The sequence below is a fragment of the Nasonia vitripennis genome (genome assembly GCF_009193385.2).
Source record: "Nasonia vitripennis strain AsymCx chromosome 3 unlocalized genomic scaffold, Nvit_psr_1.1 chr3_random0004, whole genome shotgun sequence".
In the NCBI taxonomy this organism is placed as follows: Eukaryota; Metazoa; Arthropoda; class Insecta; order Hymenoptera; family Pteromalidae; genus Nasonia; species Nasonia vitripennis.
This window is the reverse complement of record NW_022279623.1, coordinates 1541763-1561019: the sequence shown is the minus strand read 5'-3', so window position 1 is coordinate 1561019 and position 19257 is coordinate 1541763. Positions and strand designations below refer to the sequence as shown.

The 19257-nt window shown below is 50.2% G+C and overlaps 1 protein-coding gene across 3 annotated transcripts in view; it reads left to right on the top strand.

Annotated features, from left to right (window-relative positions):
- Positions 1 to 19257, top strand: part of LOC100119354 (transcription factor SOX-5) — a 126170-nt gene that overhangs the window by 74692 nt on the left and 32221 nt on the right. For 2 of the 3 annotated variants that reach the window (XM_001603093.6, XM_031925776.2), the window contains exon 1: positions 14764 to 15236. The exons of the other annotated variant lie outside the window; for it this stretch is intronic. In XM_001603093.6, the coding sequence (XP_001603143.3) occupies positions 15220 to 15236 (17 nt within the window). In that variant the 5' untranslated portion in view covers positions 14764 to 15219. Of the gene's footprint in view, positions 1 to 14763; positions 15237 to 19257 lie in introns of those variants that run through there. 3 annotated transcript variants of the gene reach the window in all.

Sequence of the window (19257 nt, the reverse complement as noted above, 5' to 3'; positions counted from 1 at the left end):
CTTTAGAGCTCTTAACCTTCTAGAGCGGAGCCGACAAAAGCCTCTCTGTTTCTCGCGCCACACAAAGCCATCAACGTTATTGCGCTCGACAAAAGCGTACGAGAGCTTCAAAGCCGCTTTAATTCTTTTACGTTTTGAAAATCGTTTCCTCTTTCCGGCGGCTCCGTCCGAAAACAGCCCAATCGAAGCTGCGTTAATAAGCAGCGGCGCCCATTCAAAGCCCCGCGACAAATCCCTCATTCGTTCCGCACTCGAGGGTACGGAATCCCCGAAAAAGTCATCGAAACAAAGCTCGGCCGAATTGAAAGCGCGCGCAGAACGTGACATTCAGCGAGAGAGAGCTTGCGTTTTATCAAGCCGCCGACGAGGAGGATAAAGTCAGCGGGGAAGACAGGCGGCGCTTTCGAGCTGGAAGGAAGGAAAATGGAAAATCATTCCTATAGAAAGGTTAATAATAATAATCATAATAATTCCCTACTCCTTTCAGAGGAGAGCGCCTGTTCGGCGGAGGCCGCTTTTCATCGGGCTGCACGTGAATGGGTCGAACGAGTTGAGCCATATCCTCGTCCTCCTCGACAGCGCAAGCGGTAGCAGCCGACTCTCGCTCTCCTCCTTTTTCCTGTTCTCCACGTTTCGCTTTTCTTCTCGTTTTCGCTCGTTTTGTCTTCTATACAGAGAGGAGAGATAGAGAGAGAGAGAGAGAGAGAGAGAGAGAGAGAGAGAGAGAGAGAGATAGATAGAGAGCTGCCTCTGCCATGCGAATTTCGCCGGGCTCCGCCGAGAGTCGGGAGAATGGACGAGATAGATAAATAGCGGGAGTAGGAGGAAGCAAGCACATCCCGGCAGCCATCCGGGAGCTTGCGGGACCATTATTGCGCTAGCTGCGCAGGTCCTCTCATCCCGTGCTGTTAGCCTCTCGTGGACCGAGAGAGGAATTTTCGTGGATATGCTTTCGGCTCGATTTTATTTCTACTGCTACTCCGCGAGTCCTCTCCCAGCTCGCGCCGAGTGTTTATGCTGTTCGGGGATGCCCGATCACGATCGCCTCCTGTCTGTTTGTCTCTGCTCCCTCGAGCTTCTCGATCGCGCTTGCGAAATGCGGTTCTCCTTGGCCGCCGGCGCGGACTGAATGGCGCAGATACATAACTCGCAATGTATACAATCCATCGTTTTATTTTCGTACCGCAATTTCGCGTACGTGCGTTTTTTCTATAGCCACTACTCATTAGCATACGAACTTTCCGGATGCGGTAGCTGCGCATAATAATAATTAACACTCGGCGGCGACCCCCTCTGTACACGCATTCCGCGGATACATTCGCAGCCCTTGTAACTCTCTCTCTCTCTCTCTCTCTCTCTCTCTCTCTCTCTCTCTCTCTCTCTCTCGCTGGCAGCGCGCGAATAAAGCTGCAAGCTCGATATCGATGCAATGCGCGCGTATGTATAATCGCACGGCGTTACAGGCGCACGTAGAAAAAACGCGCGCGGCAGCAACGATAACGAGGCGCAGACAGAGGAGAGCGAACAGAGAGAATCGGCGATCCGCGAGGCGGCGAAGAAGAGATGCGTGCGTGTACGTGCAACGCATTCAGTCTCTCGGCGCTTGGCAGCGCAGCGCTCGTTGGCGCTGGTGGATTATACGTGTGTGCAATGCACCTCTCTCCCTCTCTCTCTCTCTTGCCTTTCATATATATTACTGGCGCGCGTACGTTCTCCTATAGGTATTGAAATTCGACCAAGAGCCGCCGCTGTCTTTTATTTTCCTTTTCTCCCGCTCTGATACATCCACTTCGGCATTTGATCGGATTGCAGGGGCTGGGCCAAAGGTGCATACGGGCATATGCCAGCTTATGCACGTACGAACAACGACGAACTGGCGTGCACACACGTACGCGTGTGTATAAGCAGCCGATGCGCGCAGGAGTGCACGATGATGGGCCAACATCAGAGGATCGAAAGGGTGCAGCCGAGAGATAGGCAGTCTGTGATGCAGCCTGTTCCTGTCGAAGCTTTGCCGTGATCCGCGGAGAGGACGCGTGCTTGCAGCTTTCGAGAGGGCCGAAATCCGCCGCTATGCGTTTTGTTTTGCGCCTTTGACTCGATTCGCCGAGCTTTTTTTACCAGAGCGCGGAGCCGAGCTAATGAGCTGGCCGAGAGGACTTTCATATTGCGGGACGTCGGCATATCGAGCTCGGAAAAGTCGAAATAATGGCTATTCAGTGGAAGCAGTCGGTATCGGTCGGACTGTGTCGTGTAATGCTGAACGACGGAGCGGAGTATAATCTCGTTTCCCCCGTCGTATCAGCGACAAAGACGCGGTGTATCTCCCGCAGCTATCTCTTAACACCCCCGCGGCGGGGCCGGAAAGAGCCTCCTCTATAACGACCGATACAAAGCCGCGGAAGGGCCAAGTCAGTGTGTGTAAGCGCGTTTGACGATGAGAAACGTGTTTGTCAATAGCCTGTTAATGCGCTAAGCCATTAATCATTGCCGAGAGCGCCGCCCTATGCCTGCAGGATTTGCGCCGAGTCGACGAAATAACCTCGCCGGGCTTCTCGTCAATCTAGAATTCACTTTCTTCGCACCTTGGGTGCATATATATATATATATATATATATATATATATATATATATATATATATATATATATACACACGTATGTATTACAGCTGAGGGGGCGGCAGTTCAGCGCCGAAAGGAGATTGAAACTTCTTTTCGCGAGCGCGAGATCGATCTTGCGAAGATTGCTTCTCTCCCGCCGCATTGTCGGAGCGAGAGATATAAGTAGCGCGAGAAAGTTGCACATTTTGGCAGAGGAATCGGCGGTAGGAGTGGAGATAGGCCAAAGTGTGTGTGCGTGTGTGTGTGTGCGTGCGTGTGTGTGTGTGTTACGAAACGGGCGAGGAGAGTTGCATTTAACGCGAGTGCACGAGCGAACGTCAAAAGTGTGCGGAAGAGAGAGCTTGTGCGAAAGCTCCGCTCAAAGTGAAACTACTACTGCAGGGCGATAGCCCCCCGACGCTATCTGGCAACTTCCGGCCTAGTTGAGCCTCTGCCGCGCGGGCATAAATATACCGGTAAATTTAGATGCGCCCACTGAGTTCAAGGTCAGCGTACTCTCTCTCTCTCTCTCTCTCTCTCTCTCTCTCTCTCTCTCTCTCTCTCTCTCTCTCTGCTCCGTGTGCCCCGTGTGCTGGTGAGCATCGGTGGCTGGATCTCGCTGCGCGAATCTCGATACGGGAAAGCTCGTTGCGTAACCGGTGTCCCGCCCTCTTTGTTTCTCTTTCTCCCGATCGAAGATCGTATACGGTTCTCGAAGGGCGCGAAAAAAGGCGCACAGCGGGCGAATTTTTAAAATAACCGCCGAGAGAGTGAGAGTTGGTCGCGGCTGTTCTTACATTACATTCGCGAAGATGACGATCGTCAGGGACGTCGTGAGCAGCGAGAGAATGGAGCGACACGACGGGTGTATAGTTATACGGAGTATGGATGGGACGGACGCGAGAAGAGCGAGAGAGAAAAAGAAGGAAACGGGAGACAGAAAAGCACAAGTGTACGAGAGGGAGAGAGGATCTTCTATTTATAGCGTTCTATATAGGATTCGGTTGGGCCGCGTGCGTTCTCTCTCTCTCTCTCTCTCTCTCTCTCTCTCTCTCTCTCTCCCTCTCTCTCGCTCTCTCAGATATGCGCGCGCGGAGGGTATTATTATGGTAAACGAACGTACGGCGCTTTCCGTTTATTATCTCGCAGTTTATTGTGCTTCCTCGGGAGATTAACTCGTCTAGTCGTGAGATCCGAGCCATTTGCTTTTCGGCTTCGGGGACGAGAGGAGAGCGAGACGCGCAGGCCTTCGACTGCTCTTGTTTCCTCTTTTTTCTCTGTTCAAAGTTGACAATATTTCGTGCAAAACTGTCATCGACCAAAAAAAAAAAAAAAAATTAACACGACTCGACGAACCGCGCGAATAGCGGCAAAGTTTCCCAACGGCTTGGCAAATTTTCTAATGCAACAAGACGCACTTTAAAATACCGTTTAAATTTAGAAAACTGACCCCATTGCGACGCTTGGAAAATGTGAATGAACGGCTCGCGAGAGTGAATTAGCTACTTCATTCATTCGAAATAAGCTCTTTTACAATTCGCAGCGGCCATTCCACGCAGCATAAATATTTTATTTATATTAAAGTGCTCGCACTTTTATCCAAAAATATTTTTCCCGACGCAATTCGAGGGGCGCAAAAATTCAAACAAAGATGACTTGAATCCGGAGAGACAATTCTGGTCTTCATAGAGGAGGAGAAACGAGAAGCAGCAGTAGCAGCAGCAGTAGCAAAGCGTCAAAATAAAACTCTCCCTCGCGGCAGCAGCAGAGCACCGGAAGCGCGCAATTCACGCGACGAGCAAAAGGCAAAAAAGGAGCATCGCGGGGCGCAGGCCAGCGTGCAGCAGAGACTCAACTGCACGCGTGCGCACGACAATACATTCTTATTCTTACGCGCATTCTTCGCGCTTGGCCGGAGAGATTTTCGTCGAGAGATGAGCTGCACAATGCTCGGCTGTGTGTGCGAGAGATGCACAATGCGTCCTCGAGTACAAACTGCTTATTGTCCACGACGTATGTGTGCGCGCACGCGTATAAGAGAGAGATAATAATAGCCGGTGGTCGGCAGCTCGCGCTCGCTTTTTCGCGTTCAATTTCACGAACCTCGCTCACTCTCCCCGGCCATTCTCTTCGCCGCGGAGCCCATTCATGATCGCGAGAACAGGGACTCCACTGTGCGCGCCGGAGAGACACGCAGCTTTAATTACGGCCTACACAGAGGCAGTTTTTCGAAGACCGGAGTAACCCATCGCGAAGAGTATATTATTACGTGGTTTTTGCAAAATTCGATTTTCGCGCGCGTGTATGGTAAAGAAAACCAAGTCTCTACCGCTCGATCACTGCACCCATTGTGCGACTTATTATTGTGTACGTCAGTCGAAGGAAAACTCCATTAGTAGAAGTGCAACTCTTCAGTCTTGTGGAAAACCGAGTCGCATATAATGACTCGCGGCTTAGCATAAAATTAGCATAGAGCCGTCCAACGTAAACGAGAAAAGGTGCAGCGGAACAATCACAAGTCGCCTCGTGAATTTTATGATATATTTTTCACATAACTCCGCGTAAAAAAGCAACACGAGAATATCAATGACTCTATTGCACAATCGAATGAAACTCGTACGTATAATACTATACGAGATAATACAAAAATGCCGGCGGTCAAACGAGCGCAGCTGAATCATTAACGACTCTTTGTCGAAGGGAGAGAGAGAGAGATAGCCCCGTGCGTGGAAAAGGACGATCAGCCGCAGTCAATCAGTCAAAACGACTAATTTCGAGGTATGAGGAGACGCAACAATAATACGGGGCAGTCATCGCGACACGCTGCGTACGACAATGGGACCGGCTCCGTTATGTTATTCGCGAGCGCGCGCCGAGCCGTAATTCACACCCACGCCTTCATCTTCTTATCTGTGTTCAAAGTCGTTCTTGCGCCGCGCGTGAGAATATCACGCGCTACAAATGACCCATGCCGGCCGGTTCTCCCCGGCCACATAATTGAACATCGCTAATACTCGAAGGCATTGTCCGAGCGTTTTGTCCTGCTCATACATGCGAGTAGTCTTTTTTTTATTCCAATGCATACAACCTTAAGTACTTCCGGCAAGTAATGAGCGTTTCGCAAGGCGTCGCACACCGTTGGAAGCGTCGTTGCAGTGCGTGCGCGGATAAAATATAACGAGGAGAGAACCGTTGCAATATATATATATATATATATATATATATATATATATATATATATATACACACACAGCCACTCAAAATGCACGTGTGTAAAAACAAATTGCTCATTGACTCTTTTCGCTCCGATCCTTTGTGTATAACAATAATGATAACGCACGCTGCACTCGTTCGCTCAATCACTCCCGTCTAATCGAGCGCCGCAGCGCGGCCTCTTGTTTTCCAGCTCTTTTCTCTGTGTCTCTCTCGCGTGGAACTAGCTCTTTATCTCGTCAGCTATCTCCGTCTAGATTTTACGGGCTGTATAGTTATCTCGCGCGATCATTACGAGTGCCGCGGGCGGCCATTATTACGGCTCGAGGTTGCGGCTATTGTATGCGCGTCGGGGTCTAGATTTTAATTGTTCTCGCCAGCGCGAGCGTCCCTCGATATACGCACGGACACCTGTCACACATATCACGGTCATGTATAGGTGCAGACACCGCGCGCACAATGGAGAGCGTATATGGAAATTGGCCGCGACGCGCGTTGCGCAAATTTCGCTCTCTCTCTTTCGCGGCGCGATCGTAAAATTCGATAATTAACTGATATTGTTTTTCGCCATTTTTCGCCTCGCGTTCAGGCCCCGCTGCAGCCGTTATTATACGATCTGGTCGGGAGATTTTTCCTTCTTAATAACATATTCCGGCGCTGTATGGTTGCGCAATTCTCCGAGTGTATCTATATGTGCGAGTGTCTTAATTGAAGCTTGCGAAAGGGATATATTACAATCTTTAATCGGCGTTCGGCGTAATTCGATGCCTCTATTATTTTTAATTAGCTCTATTTTATCTTTATTTTACGCCAAAGAGATAAGCGGCGGTATGCCGAGTTTTTGTAAGATTGTAGCGATTTCAATCGTACAGATGTCATAGTACTTTGATAGTATAATACGAGCAGGCTTCAAAGTTCAGTTTGACAAAAACTCAGACTTTGAACTGATGTTATAAAAAAAGTAATGTATACCTATATTAATAATTCGCCAGTTTTCAAACAGTTTAATTTTTTATGAACTATTTAAGTCTTGACCGACCTCGCTATGACTTTTCATTACTGAGAGAGTTTTTTATCTTCTAAGCGGAATGACGATTAAATTCTTAAACATATTTTAAAAATTCTTTGCACCCACGTGTTCTCTAATCTTCAACTCATATGCTCAATTTTTTGCAATAGTTTATCAACATTTTTAACAAAGTGGCTAGCCTCCAAAGTTGGGCAAAAAACTGCATTTTTTTACCTTCATACTATAATTGCAATTTGAATTTTTATCAAACCCAACCTATATCATTTCATTACTGGATAGATCTCCGAGATATTTAACAAAGAAGCCGGAGGATTCATCATATCATTTTTTAACCTATAGTCGAAGAAGCATAGCAGTACCAATGTGATATAGGTACTACAAATAATTGTATCACACCACTATATATATATATATATAAATATATATATAAATATATATATATATATATAGATATATACGCTTGGCGCGCAGATCAAGATGCGGGAAACACGGAAACGCCTGTGCGCCATCTATCGTTGCTAGCCAGAGATTGAGTGGAGAGCCCAAAGTTCAATCGATTTGCGTCCAAAGCTCTTCAATAGTTGCACATAGTTAAGATTTTAGAAAGAAATGCAAAGTGTGACTCTCGTGCGCAGCTTGAGTTTTAATTAATTAATTATCGCGTGACGTAGACGGATGTCCTGAAAGGGAGCGCCGTGCGCGACGACACATTCGCATAAGGACACGCGCCGCGGAGAGGGAGTATACAGTGGAAAAGTATACCTGCGCAAGTCGCCCGCGGCGCGCTGGCATAAATTATAAGCGGCCGCAAATTTACAGCCATTGTCCGCGCTTCTCAATGATCGATTTACAATTGCGCAGCACGCAGGAATCCCGCATCGGTGTGTGGGCGCACGTGGCGATGTTCTGCGCACTCGATTTTCGATGTGCACGAATTGTAATAACCCCACGCATACACGCGAAAGCGCAGAGGGCGATGTCGAAAGCGCGGAATGCAAGCACGCAAATAAAAAGCAATCGACAAAGGCAACTATTTATAATCGACGAAAATTTTGGCTCCGCAGTACAGTAGCAGCGGCAGCAGTAGGAGCGCGCCGCGGTGCGATGGTGCCGCTCGACTCATAAATATAAACTATACGCGGCTGCTTTGTAAGTGCAATAAGATCGCGTTTCCGGTGTAATTTCTCATTTGAAAGTACGCTAAAGTAGAAATTAACGACTCCGCGCCGTTCTCCCTCTCTCTATAGCGTTTGACAAAATAGTGGACTTTTTGTCGCGCCGCGCGCGCGTATACCTGCAAAATTGGGCATCCGCGCGGCTTTCTTTCCCCCGTGCGCGCTTATATACTAGTAGCGCGAGAAGAGGGACGGAGATAGTGTACGCGCGCGCATCGGGGAGTAGAGAGAACATTCGCGAGTGTGGATCTAAATCCGTCGTAGGTCCGCATGCTCGCGTTTTCACTGGCGACTCATTCATGAAGCTGCAGCGAAAGAGAGAGAGAGAGAGAGAGAGAGAGAGAGAGAGAGAGAGCTCGCGGGGGCAAAGAGAAAGCCAAGAGGCGACGTCGCCGGAAATGCTGCTCCGCCAGCCAATGTTCATTCACAAGCGCGCGGCGCGCTCCCTCGTTGTTTTTGCGCCTCCTCTCGGACCTCGCTGCCGCCGCCGCCGCTGCTGTCGCTGTCCAGAAACGGGAGCAAAACGTATGTAGTAGCGAAGCGCGCGCATAAATCTCCGGCTCTCCCTCCCACTATCCTTTTCTTTTCCTCGTCCCCTCTCTCTCTCTCTCTCTCTCTCTCTCTCTCTCTCTCTCTCTATCTCTGTCTCTCTTTCTCTCCGCAGCCTGTGTACACATACTCTGCGGCAGCTCTTTCATTACCCCGCGTTCTCGTACACCCACGAGATGCGCGTGCAGCGCGCAAGACAGGCTCATTGTTCTTTTCTCGGGACGGGAATAGACCGCGCGACGACGTTTTCTGTGCCATCTTCGCGGTATTGCGGATGCTGTCGACGACGAAAATGAATCTCGTTACTGCCGCGTTTCCCCGCGGTAATTATACGTGGTTGCCGATTCGAGAAAAATTTATTCCCCGTCGCTCCTCCTCTGATGCCGCAATGAAATACGCGCGATGCATCAGCGCGCTACTGCCAGGAGTTATCGACGCGCGTGGTCGTTCACCCCGCGCAGGCTTTTCGGCTCACACTCCCTTTGAGCCCGGCCTCTCCACGGCGGCGGCATTTCTAATCTTCCCGCTGCCACACAATAACAGGATTAAAAAGGAGAGAGAGAGAGAGAGAGAGAGAGAGAGAGAGAGAGAGAGAGCGTGAAAAAACGGTATGGGAGAATCTTTATAGGCCGATCTATCGCCCGACGTAAAACCTCACACTTTATGCCTTCCTCCGCAGCGGCATGCGCCTATAGCAGAAGATTGACGAACTCGCGGGACGCGCGACAGATCGGCCACGTTACACCGCGGGGGCCGTTTTCGGAGCTCGCATGAATATCAGTCAGCTTCAATAATAAATGCAAGCACAGCGCGCTGCCGCTTGCTGCTCGCTTTGCAGCCGGGCTGCGTTATATACCCTCCGCGCGCTGACCCTTAAGCTTTTCTATAAGTAACGCGGATCAAGCCTCGCGATATACACTGTACGCGCGCGCGTGTCACACGCGTCTCTTCTCTTCTCCGCTCATCTTTCTCTCTCTTTCTCCCTACGGCAGGAAACGCGCGCGAATATTCTTGGGAGCCGCCGCGCTCCACATTTCGCTGCCGCCCGTTCATCTCGAGCGCTGCATCTTTTCTCTCTCTCTCTCTCTCTCTCTCTCTCTCTCTCTCTCTCTCTCGCGCGCGCGCGCGGGTATAATGTCATCTTCCGGTGGACTTCGCGGAAAGCTCGTCAGCTCCTGCCGCCATTACCTCCGCCGAGAATAGCTGCCATTGTTGTTGCTGCCTGCGGCTCTAGAGTACTTGCAACCGTCTTGCGAGTTCGCAAGTTCGCGGACTTTGATAATGAGCTCATTAGCGCTCGCCTGTGTAAGATGTGATTTCAATAGCCCGGGGCAATCGACGCGGAGGCCTTTGCGGATCTCGCTGTTTGTACAGCGCGCAAGTTTCGACGCTGCTCGCCGGAATTGACAAACTTCCCGTATAACATGCGCGTGTGTGCGGTACTGAGGACTTTACGGCAGTGTTACACGTAGTGTACGGATCGATGCGGGAAGACTTCCGAGAAAAGCAAACAGACCGCACTCAAAGTTGCCGCGATAGAAAAAGCTCCCTCTCTGCCTCTGTTCCTCGGCGGGTGAATGGAGCGGGAGCGAGCTGGTAGCCGGAAAAAACGGGAGCAGGCTAGCTGATGATACCATTGGACGCTCATAGTATGCTGATTAGTTTCCGCAGCGTGCTATTAGCGCCGGGCGTAAGTGGCAGGTATAGCCGAGAGATCGCCGACACTGAGTTACGAGAGCGCCAACGACTGGCATTTTGCTCTGCCGGGCAATAATTCACGCCACAGCGCTATCTGCTCCTTACGCCATTATCTGCTCCATTATCTGCTCGTCTTTTTTTCTCTCCGCTCTACATATAACTACGCGCTCACCTATACCTATACCTATCTCTCGCGCGCGTGTAAGCGAAACGCGATGTTATCGGCGCGCGACGCGGGGGAAAAACGAATTCGACAATACGCGCACGCCGCCATCTCGCCCCTGACGTTTAATTACGCGCGAGCTCGAGCTATTTATCGCTCGAAATGTAAATATTGAACGCCGGAGCGCGGCTTTTTGCGACGCGCGTGTAATGTGTGTTCTGTACTTCGATGTGTATGGTTATTCGAAGTATGTATCGGAAACCGCGAGAGCGATGATGTATTCTGTTATTTTCGCTACTTGCTGTGTGCGCGCATATTCTCACTTAGCTTATATGAGTATACTCCTCTGCTTTCGTTCTGGAATAGCATACAAGATGGTAAATCAAAAGCACATGTCAAAAAATCCACACGAGGCAGTTCCGAGCTATACTGATCCCCTATCGCACGTATCAAGTCCGCGAAATAGTGACTGATAAATAATAGAACAATAAACGATGCTTTCTTTAAGCGTAGTGAGACTTTTGATCAAATAAAAAAACTTGTATCTCTGAGAAAGTTTGGATTTCAGTAATGCAAATTTACTCTTGGAATCATACAACGAATCAGCATCAATGAGCTGACGCGAAGGTGATTCGCGTTTGGTTACGCGAGTGCAGTTAATCAAGCCACACACATCTCGATCTTTCTTTGGTCAGAATTTAAGAATCTGTCCTTTTTTCTACTACAACTCCTGTCTGGTTCTTCCGCTTCTGAGTCTCACGCTTCACGTTGCTTCAATAAGCTGTGGATACGAAAGCATAGTAATTAACTATTGAATTGGACTGGCCTCTCCCGCCGTTTTTTCCCCAGATATATTTTCCGCATCGCAATCGCCGAGCAGAATGCATATAATATTGTAGCGATGGGCCAGCTATGTCAAAACGTCTTTATTGAGTCCACGTAAGAGAACAGCAATTAAAATCTCATTTTTGAGCTTGTTTTTGCTGGTCTAACATATGAGTTTGATAGAGTCTGTTATAGGACCGGGATCGCTTGATTTACCATACACATTTTGCATTCGCGTCGTTGTTCAAAATCGTTTGACTTCCAATTTCGATCTAATGTTTCGCAATTCAAAGTTTGCGTCTCCCTTCTTTGACTTTGCCCGTGCGCCGACGAAGCGCGCCTCACTCATTTACCCGCAGTCGCGGTGCTGCTCCGTTTATTTTATATCCCCCCCCCTCCCCCCACGACCGCAGCAACATCAGGGAAAACTGCCGCCGCTGCTCTGCTTTCTTTCCTGGAACAGCTATAGGCTCATAGACATACTTATTCCCCGAAATTCAATTTCCCAAAATGCCTTACGTAAGACTCTCCTCGCCCTCGAGAGGCGCCGCTGCACCTGCGGCAAAGCGCGAGAGGAAGCGGCTCCCGACGCATGCGCATCCTAGATATAGCCGCGCTCTGCAGCTAGGGGGTGGGAGAGAGAATGCCTATAGAGACAGACAGCGAGAGAGCTTGCAAGGAGGGCGGTGGCGCTCCGCGACGACGACGGCCATTCTCGCTACACTTTACCTGCGCGCGCGCTTTCATTTGTATGCATAGCGGCAGCGGACACTATGCAGCTCGGATTCGAGAGAGACAGCTACTTTGCGCGGCCCGTACGTGAGCCTCTGAATTATTTATCCGAGGGTCAGTCCGCGCACGGAGATTCGGTCAAGAAGACTTTTTCTCTCCGATGCAGTCTCCTTCGTGAATACTTTAGACGTTACTCTGCGGATTATCGGATCTCTCTCTCTCTCTCTCTCTCTCTCTCTCGCTCGCTCGCTCTAGCTCTCAAGTGCAAGAGCCGTTTTTACTCTCGCGCGTGTATTTATATACGATATTAATGAAACGAGAAAGATCGGACGTTTAATGTGCAGCGAGAGCTATTCGTGCGTCGACGCGCCCCTGAATTATTTCTTACGTATAATGGCCGTTAAGCGAGCTGCACTGTTATATAGCTCTATGCGCGCATTTGGCATTGGCAACGCGCTGCTCCAGTCTCGTCATCGTCGTTTCTCACGCGGCTCCGCAGCTTATCCGTCTTGTGATGCCGGAAGAATGCGAGACGCGATGGCAATTGCGGATTGAAGCGCTGATTGTGTAATAACTTATCTGAATTATCATACAGCCTCCAATTAATCTATAATTAACTCACGAAAGCTTTCTCTTCGTGTTACAGGTGAGTTACGCTGATGAGTCTGCACCAGTCATGATCCTTTTACCGAATCGCGCCATTTCAGCGTGTAAGTTTGATGAAAAAATTCATACGACTCGAGCCGAGAACGGCACGTGCGCGCATATGTCAAAGCGCGATGACGAAAGCGTCAGACTCGAATCCTCGGCCAATGACGTCAATAATGGCCGTAACATATACTATTCTTTCCTCTCGCGCGCGATCTAGCCTATATTATAGCGGCTATAGCGTATTTATTATAATTAACACGCTTGTGATATGTGTCTATAGCTATATAGGTGTGCGCGCGACCGAGCTATTTCGATGAATTTGTCTTTCGCTCGTGCGTGCTGGTATGGGCAGGCAGGTTACATTATAGTTCGACGCGAGATATGCATATTTTTCCATCTCATTAATGCCGACTCGGCGGCGCATGTAAATAGTGCTATTATTATGACTTGCGGCTCGAGAGGAATGCCGATGACGATCTCTCTCGGCTTACACGCACGCACACATCTGCGCGCGGACACTGTTATGGCCGCGGGTCGATTATGCCGAGCTGCTTTAATCGAAAATGGACATAAATTTCTCGACTCGTGGAATGATAGGCTGTTGACGCAGGAACAACGCGCGAATTTCAAAGAACTGTTGAGCGGCAAAAAGAGCCACCACAGAGAGTCAAGGTCAGCGCAAGGCCGAAGCCTGGTTCGAGGGCGCCGCAACGGGCGTCGCGGGTGTGGGCGGCAGCGGCATCGGCGCACAACAATGAGCATTGTGATTTGCGCGGGCGCGGCGGGCTTGTGTCTCATTGGCTGGGCGCCGCTGCTCCGACAACACCCAGTCCCCCCCGCGCCAGGATCCATTGGGTCGGACGAGACTGCCGCGCCACCCCCGCTGTTATACCGCGACTCTATAGCACGCCCGCGCGAGACAATAAACAATCCCGCGATACGCCGCCTCTGCACCTCCTTGCCCGCGCTGATGCGTATATGGCTCGAGCGATCGATCGGGGGCGCCAGCGCGGAGAGAAGCCGCTCCGCAAGCCCGGCGGATATTGATTTTTGCCCGATTGTGCGGCTCGCGTTTAATTATTCGCGCTGGCTGCACTGACGATGGACTGTGGACTTTGAAAATCATCAGTTCGATGTGTTTCACGTTCGAGGGATAGTGACGCTGATAAAACGTTCGTTGACCCATTTTCCAAGGTTGTTCGATGCTTTCATGAATTATTCATACACTCGACATCTCTTCAGGTGCTTCGGAGTTTGAAGTTTATTTTTTTTTTTCAGAAAAAATCAACAGGTTGATAGTTGCGGAACTAGAATAAAGCTCGAGTTCGAGAGGTTTTTACGGGTGAAAGTGGCGAGAGCTTCGGCGGACGTTATTTACACGCGTACGAATCGAAAAAAGCAGTCCAGTACAGCGAAGAGAAACTCGTCCCGTTGGCTGGCTGCAGATTCGAGAACCGGAACTCCGGAGAGCAGGAGATGAAATAAAGCCCGCGCGCTACAAAAGACCCACAAAGTATTCCCCGCTCCGGAAGCCCGGGAAGAAGACGACGACGAAGCAGAAGCAGAAGCGGAATCAGAAGAAGAGCCATCGTCGCAATGTACATAGGAAGGAAGGACGTGCCCTCGCCTCCCTCCCCCCGAAACAAAGACGCGCTGCAGCAGCCGTGGCACAAAGCGGCGGCGGCGGCGGCGGCGGCGGGTCGCGGGGGTGCGCGAAAGAGACAGCCGGAGAAAGAGAGAGCGAGAGAGACAGAGAGAACAGTGGGCGGAGTCCGGCCGCACGGCTAAAGGGGGCGTAGATAATGCGGCGGAGCGCGCGCGAGAGGTCGAAGCCGGAGCCGCGAGTAGTGGGAGTAGCAGCTCCAAGTCGCTCCGCGCCGCCGGAGGGGGGAGAGCAGGCCGCGAGGAGGGAAGCCAGATAGATAGAGAGAGAGAGAGAGAGAGAGAGAGAGAGAGAGAGAGAGAGAGAGAGAGAGAGAGCTTGGCTCAGTAGTGTGCGTAGCTCGGCAGCAGCGGCGGCGGCGCTGATTATTCCCATTGTATGCCCCCACCAGTGCGGCTTCCCCTCCGCGCGCTCGCGCTCTCTCGCTCGCTCTCATACACGTGCGCCGCCGCGACGCCAGCGTCTCTCTGGAGCAGCGCCGGCCCATTGTCGGGGGACAGTTCCTGACAGGACACCGTCGCGCGCGCCCGCCGACCCGCAGCTCACGCACACGCATACACACGCAAGCTGGAAGACGCCGGCGTGTAGATTTTCTATTACGCAACCTACCCACAGTGCAGTGCGTGCGCGATGCGACATGTCTACAACGAGTTCGTCGCCTACCGCAGATAGTACAGCTGTCGCCGATGACATTGCCGCGGAGCGAGAGTGATTGTTGTTGATAGCGTATACCTCGTAGGGAAAGCTTTGCGATTCAGTGCGCGGGAGAGTCGAGGAGAGTCGAGTCAGTGCACACCGAGAGAGAGAGAGAGAGAGAGAGAGAGAGAGAGAGAGAGAGACCGGAGCCGCAAGTATTATTGCCTTCAGAAGCGGCAGCTCGGTGCGGGTCGAGGCCATCAGCAGCGAGCAGCAGGATGATATGAGCACGATCGGCAGGTGAGCGGCCCTTCTTTTATCCACTCGACCCCTCGACATTGCCTGAAAAAGTACCTTCCCTCGCTGCAGCCTGCTCGGGAGTGAGGTTATGTCGGCTCCGGAGAATGACACTTCTATTTAAACTGTAGCGGGGAATATTAATAGATTTTTAATTTACCGTATTAACTGCCTAGAGCCCGTGAAGTGCACCAACTCCGACGAATATCCCGTCTCTCGGTAGAATAATGGGAAAGCCCCGCGCTCGATACCGAGAACGATTGTTTCCGTAGAACTCCCGAATAAATCGCCGTTCTCGGGAAGTCCAGTCAGAAACACACACCGTATTGACACTTTTTTTCTGCTAATCGCGTTTTCCCCCGTGCGGAGCTGTCTAAAAAGAGGTGGCAGTTTATTTGCTCGTGCTCCCCCCCCTCCCTCAGATTCCGGGAAACGAGAGCCTCTGGCATTTAAAAGCGAAAATCTAGTATATCAGCTAGTGAGCGCGGAGCAGTGGGATTTTATGAATGGGGACAGTTGCAGCCGGGCGAATGAGAACGTATGCAAAGTGTGGGTGTATATATATATATATATATATATATATATATATATATATAGGCGCTTTCGCACCTCGTATTATGCGGAGGAGAATTTCGAGGGGAAGGATTCGCGAGAGGCATTAATCGGTTTGGCTGCTCAGCTGACACACGCATACCGACTCGCTGCTGCACGCGCGGCCGGCCCCCCGGATTCCTGGATCGACTTTGACGTATAGAATCCACAACATCTTAAGTACTCTAAATTTAATTGAAGTTCGTGGCAGCGAGCCAAGCGAACAGCATTTTTTTCTCCGCACGTTTCCTTCTTTCCAATTTTATTGCCAGCGCGCGCGAGCTTACTTAACCCGAAAAATCTTTTTGCCAAAATGCAAGTTCGGTGCAGCGACGTGACGTGAGGGGAACAATCTGTTTCCGTGACGTTCGATTTGTTCAGCGATGTTTACTCGGGCAGCAGACACTGTTTTCATTGTAAATCGCGTGTCCGACTGACGCGAGCGACTGCAATGTGTAATTCGAGAGTGCACTGCTCGTACTAAACAACAAAACAATCGAAAAGCAAGAATAATCGAGCCGATTAGCCGGTGATCAGCTTAGCGTAATCATCGGATTTCCTCGCTAAATTGGCATAACGATTGTTCCGACGCTCTTCTCCCCCAGTCTGCGAGGCAGAACGAATAAATCAGCCGTCATAAGTCAATCTCGCACTCCGTATCCCCCACAGCGCAGTGGTTCTCTCTCTCTCTCTCTCTCTCTCTCTCTCTCTCTCTCTCTCTCTCTCTCTCTCTCTCTCTCTCTCTCTCTCGCAGAATTTAGGCTCGCTTCGACGCGCGCGTGACTCAGAGGGCGGAATTGGAACAATAGCCGATCTAACTGGCGCCTCCACTCGTCGATATCGGCTCCAACAGGTCGAATCGACGCTTCTGCCGCGCTGCAGCCAGGCCTGTTGTATCTCTCTCTCTCTCTCTCTCTCTCTCTCTCTGTCTCTCTCTCTCTCTCTCTCTCTCTCTCGCTGCCTTCGACAAACATGCCTGGCACACGTTTACACACGGACTCACACGTGGGGCCATGTGTTCACTTGGAGATCCGACGCGAGGGGGGCACGCATGAGAGAGAGGGAAGGAACGACGACCATATACCAGTCGGCAAGCGGTCGCACTGTTAGAGCGAGAGAGAGAGAGAGAGAGAGAGAGAGAGAGAGAGAGAGAGAGAGAGAGAGAGAGAGAGAGAGGGAGAATGTGCGGTGCATTTGACCCAGTGACCCTCTCTCTCTCTCGCTCGCACGCTCGTTACACCCCGGCATCCTTTTTATTATTCTCTCCCCCTCGCTTTTCAGTATCGATAGCCTGCGTGACAAGTCCCTAATTCCCGGAGCCGAGAAAGGAGCTGCTTTTCCGACGTGCCTCGTTTTTATGTAATGCCTAAAATAACACCTTACATAATCTCCGATTGTAATCCCGCCTGTCCGGTAAATCGTAAAAATGCTTTGTGTGAGTCTTGGAAGTCGTGGGAAACGTTCCGTAAATGTGATTGATACGCTGTTTTTTCTCAAATGGCTCTTATCGAATAACTAAATAGCATATGTCGCGTGAAAAAGTACAATTATACAGAGGATCAACATCTGTACACGAGTAAAAATTCCGCAAGCCCGAATTAACGTATTTATTTGATTTTCTTCCTCTGCGAAGCCATTGTTTACAGCTTCGCCTTGACACTAAAAAATAAAAAAATAAAACAATTGGATTCCCCGGCTCGACTACGAGAGACTGCTATACCTCCCTGGCTCGCTCTCTCTTTCTCTGTCTCTCGCATACTTCCTCCCTCGTTCTCCGCCGGCCGTATTCTTGGCAGCGAGCGACCACTTGACGGCCCCATAAACCGATCGTATGACGTGCATTTAGTAAAAAAGCCCGGCTCCTTTCGTCCGCTCTCTTTTTCCTTTGTTGTGATCACGACAGCCCCTTGAACGTACAGGATTTCGGTTACCTATTTGCCGATGACAATGACGATGGCGTAGTCGCGTAGGTGCACTTTTGTTCGGCTCCAATGCCAAATTTCGTTGTTATTTTTGTTGAAGACTATATCGCTCTGTGCAGTAGTGCGGTGTCGCCGGCGCGCCACCGACACTCCGCGCGTGTAAATCACGGTCGCACATTTCCACAATTGAACCCGACGAGCTTCACTACAAAGGCTACTCTCAGAGCTTTTGAAACACATACCGACGTCACTAATATTTTCGTTCTCTGCAGCGGAGCTTTCAGTACACACCACGTTGAATCCGTGAGCACTGAGAGACTCCTCCGCGCGTTGCATTGTGTTTTTCGTGAGTTTTTCGTGAGTTATTAGCTCCGACACTGATCAAAGGCCATCGCGATGCGCTCTCTCCCTTTCATGTGTCTCTCGGAATGAAATCATCGTTTCGAAACTCTCGGAGCCGATTCCGCGACTATGAAAATACCATCGAGAGCTTTATTAACGCATACAATATGATACACAGATCTGAGTAGAACGTCATAATCAAGAGTACAAAACTCGAGATTCAGATTGAACACACAACGCTCTTCTCTATGACAGTTTTAACCAAGCGAATATCCCGGCTCTCTCGGCTCCCCCTCTCATCCGCTGCGTGCGCGCATCTCATTCCGTATTATCGAGGAGACCGAGAACGAGAAAGAGAGAAAGAGAGAGAGAGGGGGGGGAGAGAAGTCTCAGGTTGAATCGGCTAAATGCGAACTGATTCGAAACGGCTCCTAGATCAGAAATAGCAAACGAACTTCGCTGTTTTCACGTGTACCCGCGCGCTATCCATTAATTGGCCGATGTGGTGGCTCTCCTCCGCGTGCGCGAAACAAAAGTCCATTGCTTATTTACGCGTATTAATATCGCGCAGAGCAACAAACACTTGGCATGCGCGGCTATTGTACGCTCGCTTGCAACACGACACCTTTCAACAAAAGCTACTTAGTTTTCAGGCGCGATAATAACCGTAAAGCACGGACAAATGACAATGCGCGCAGTTAATTAAACCGGATAAATTTACGGTGTGTTGTTAGTGGAAGCGACTGCAACTCTTTGCTCGAGCTGAATAATGGCTTGGGCAAAGCCAGTAAATATTTCTTTCTTATACGCGTGTGAATTGTAAAACGCGCGCAGGCCTCGGCCGAAATTTCAGAAATCCTAAATATACAAAAAAAGAGGAGGAAGAAAATTTTCTCCCCATCGCGCGCACACTACATCTCTCCGCGTGTATTTTCCTATTTCTCTTTCTCTCGGTGTTCTCTCCTCTCTCTCATTTGAACCGCTGCTACTGCTGCTGCCTGTCGCGCAGACTTGAAGGCACACACGCGACCAACACTGCTCTGTTATTTTAAAATAGTACTCGCGGCCGTAAAAAAGAATGATGAGCTCCGAGCTGCCTTCTGATGTGCGCGATGCTCTGCGCGTATGCGGCATAACGAAAGAAGAGGAGAGAGAGAGAGAGAGAGAGA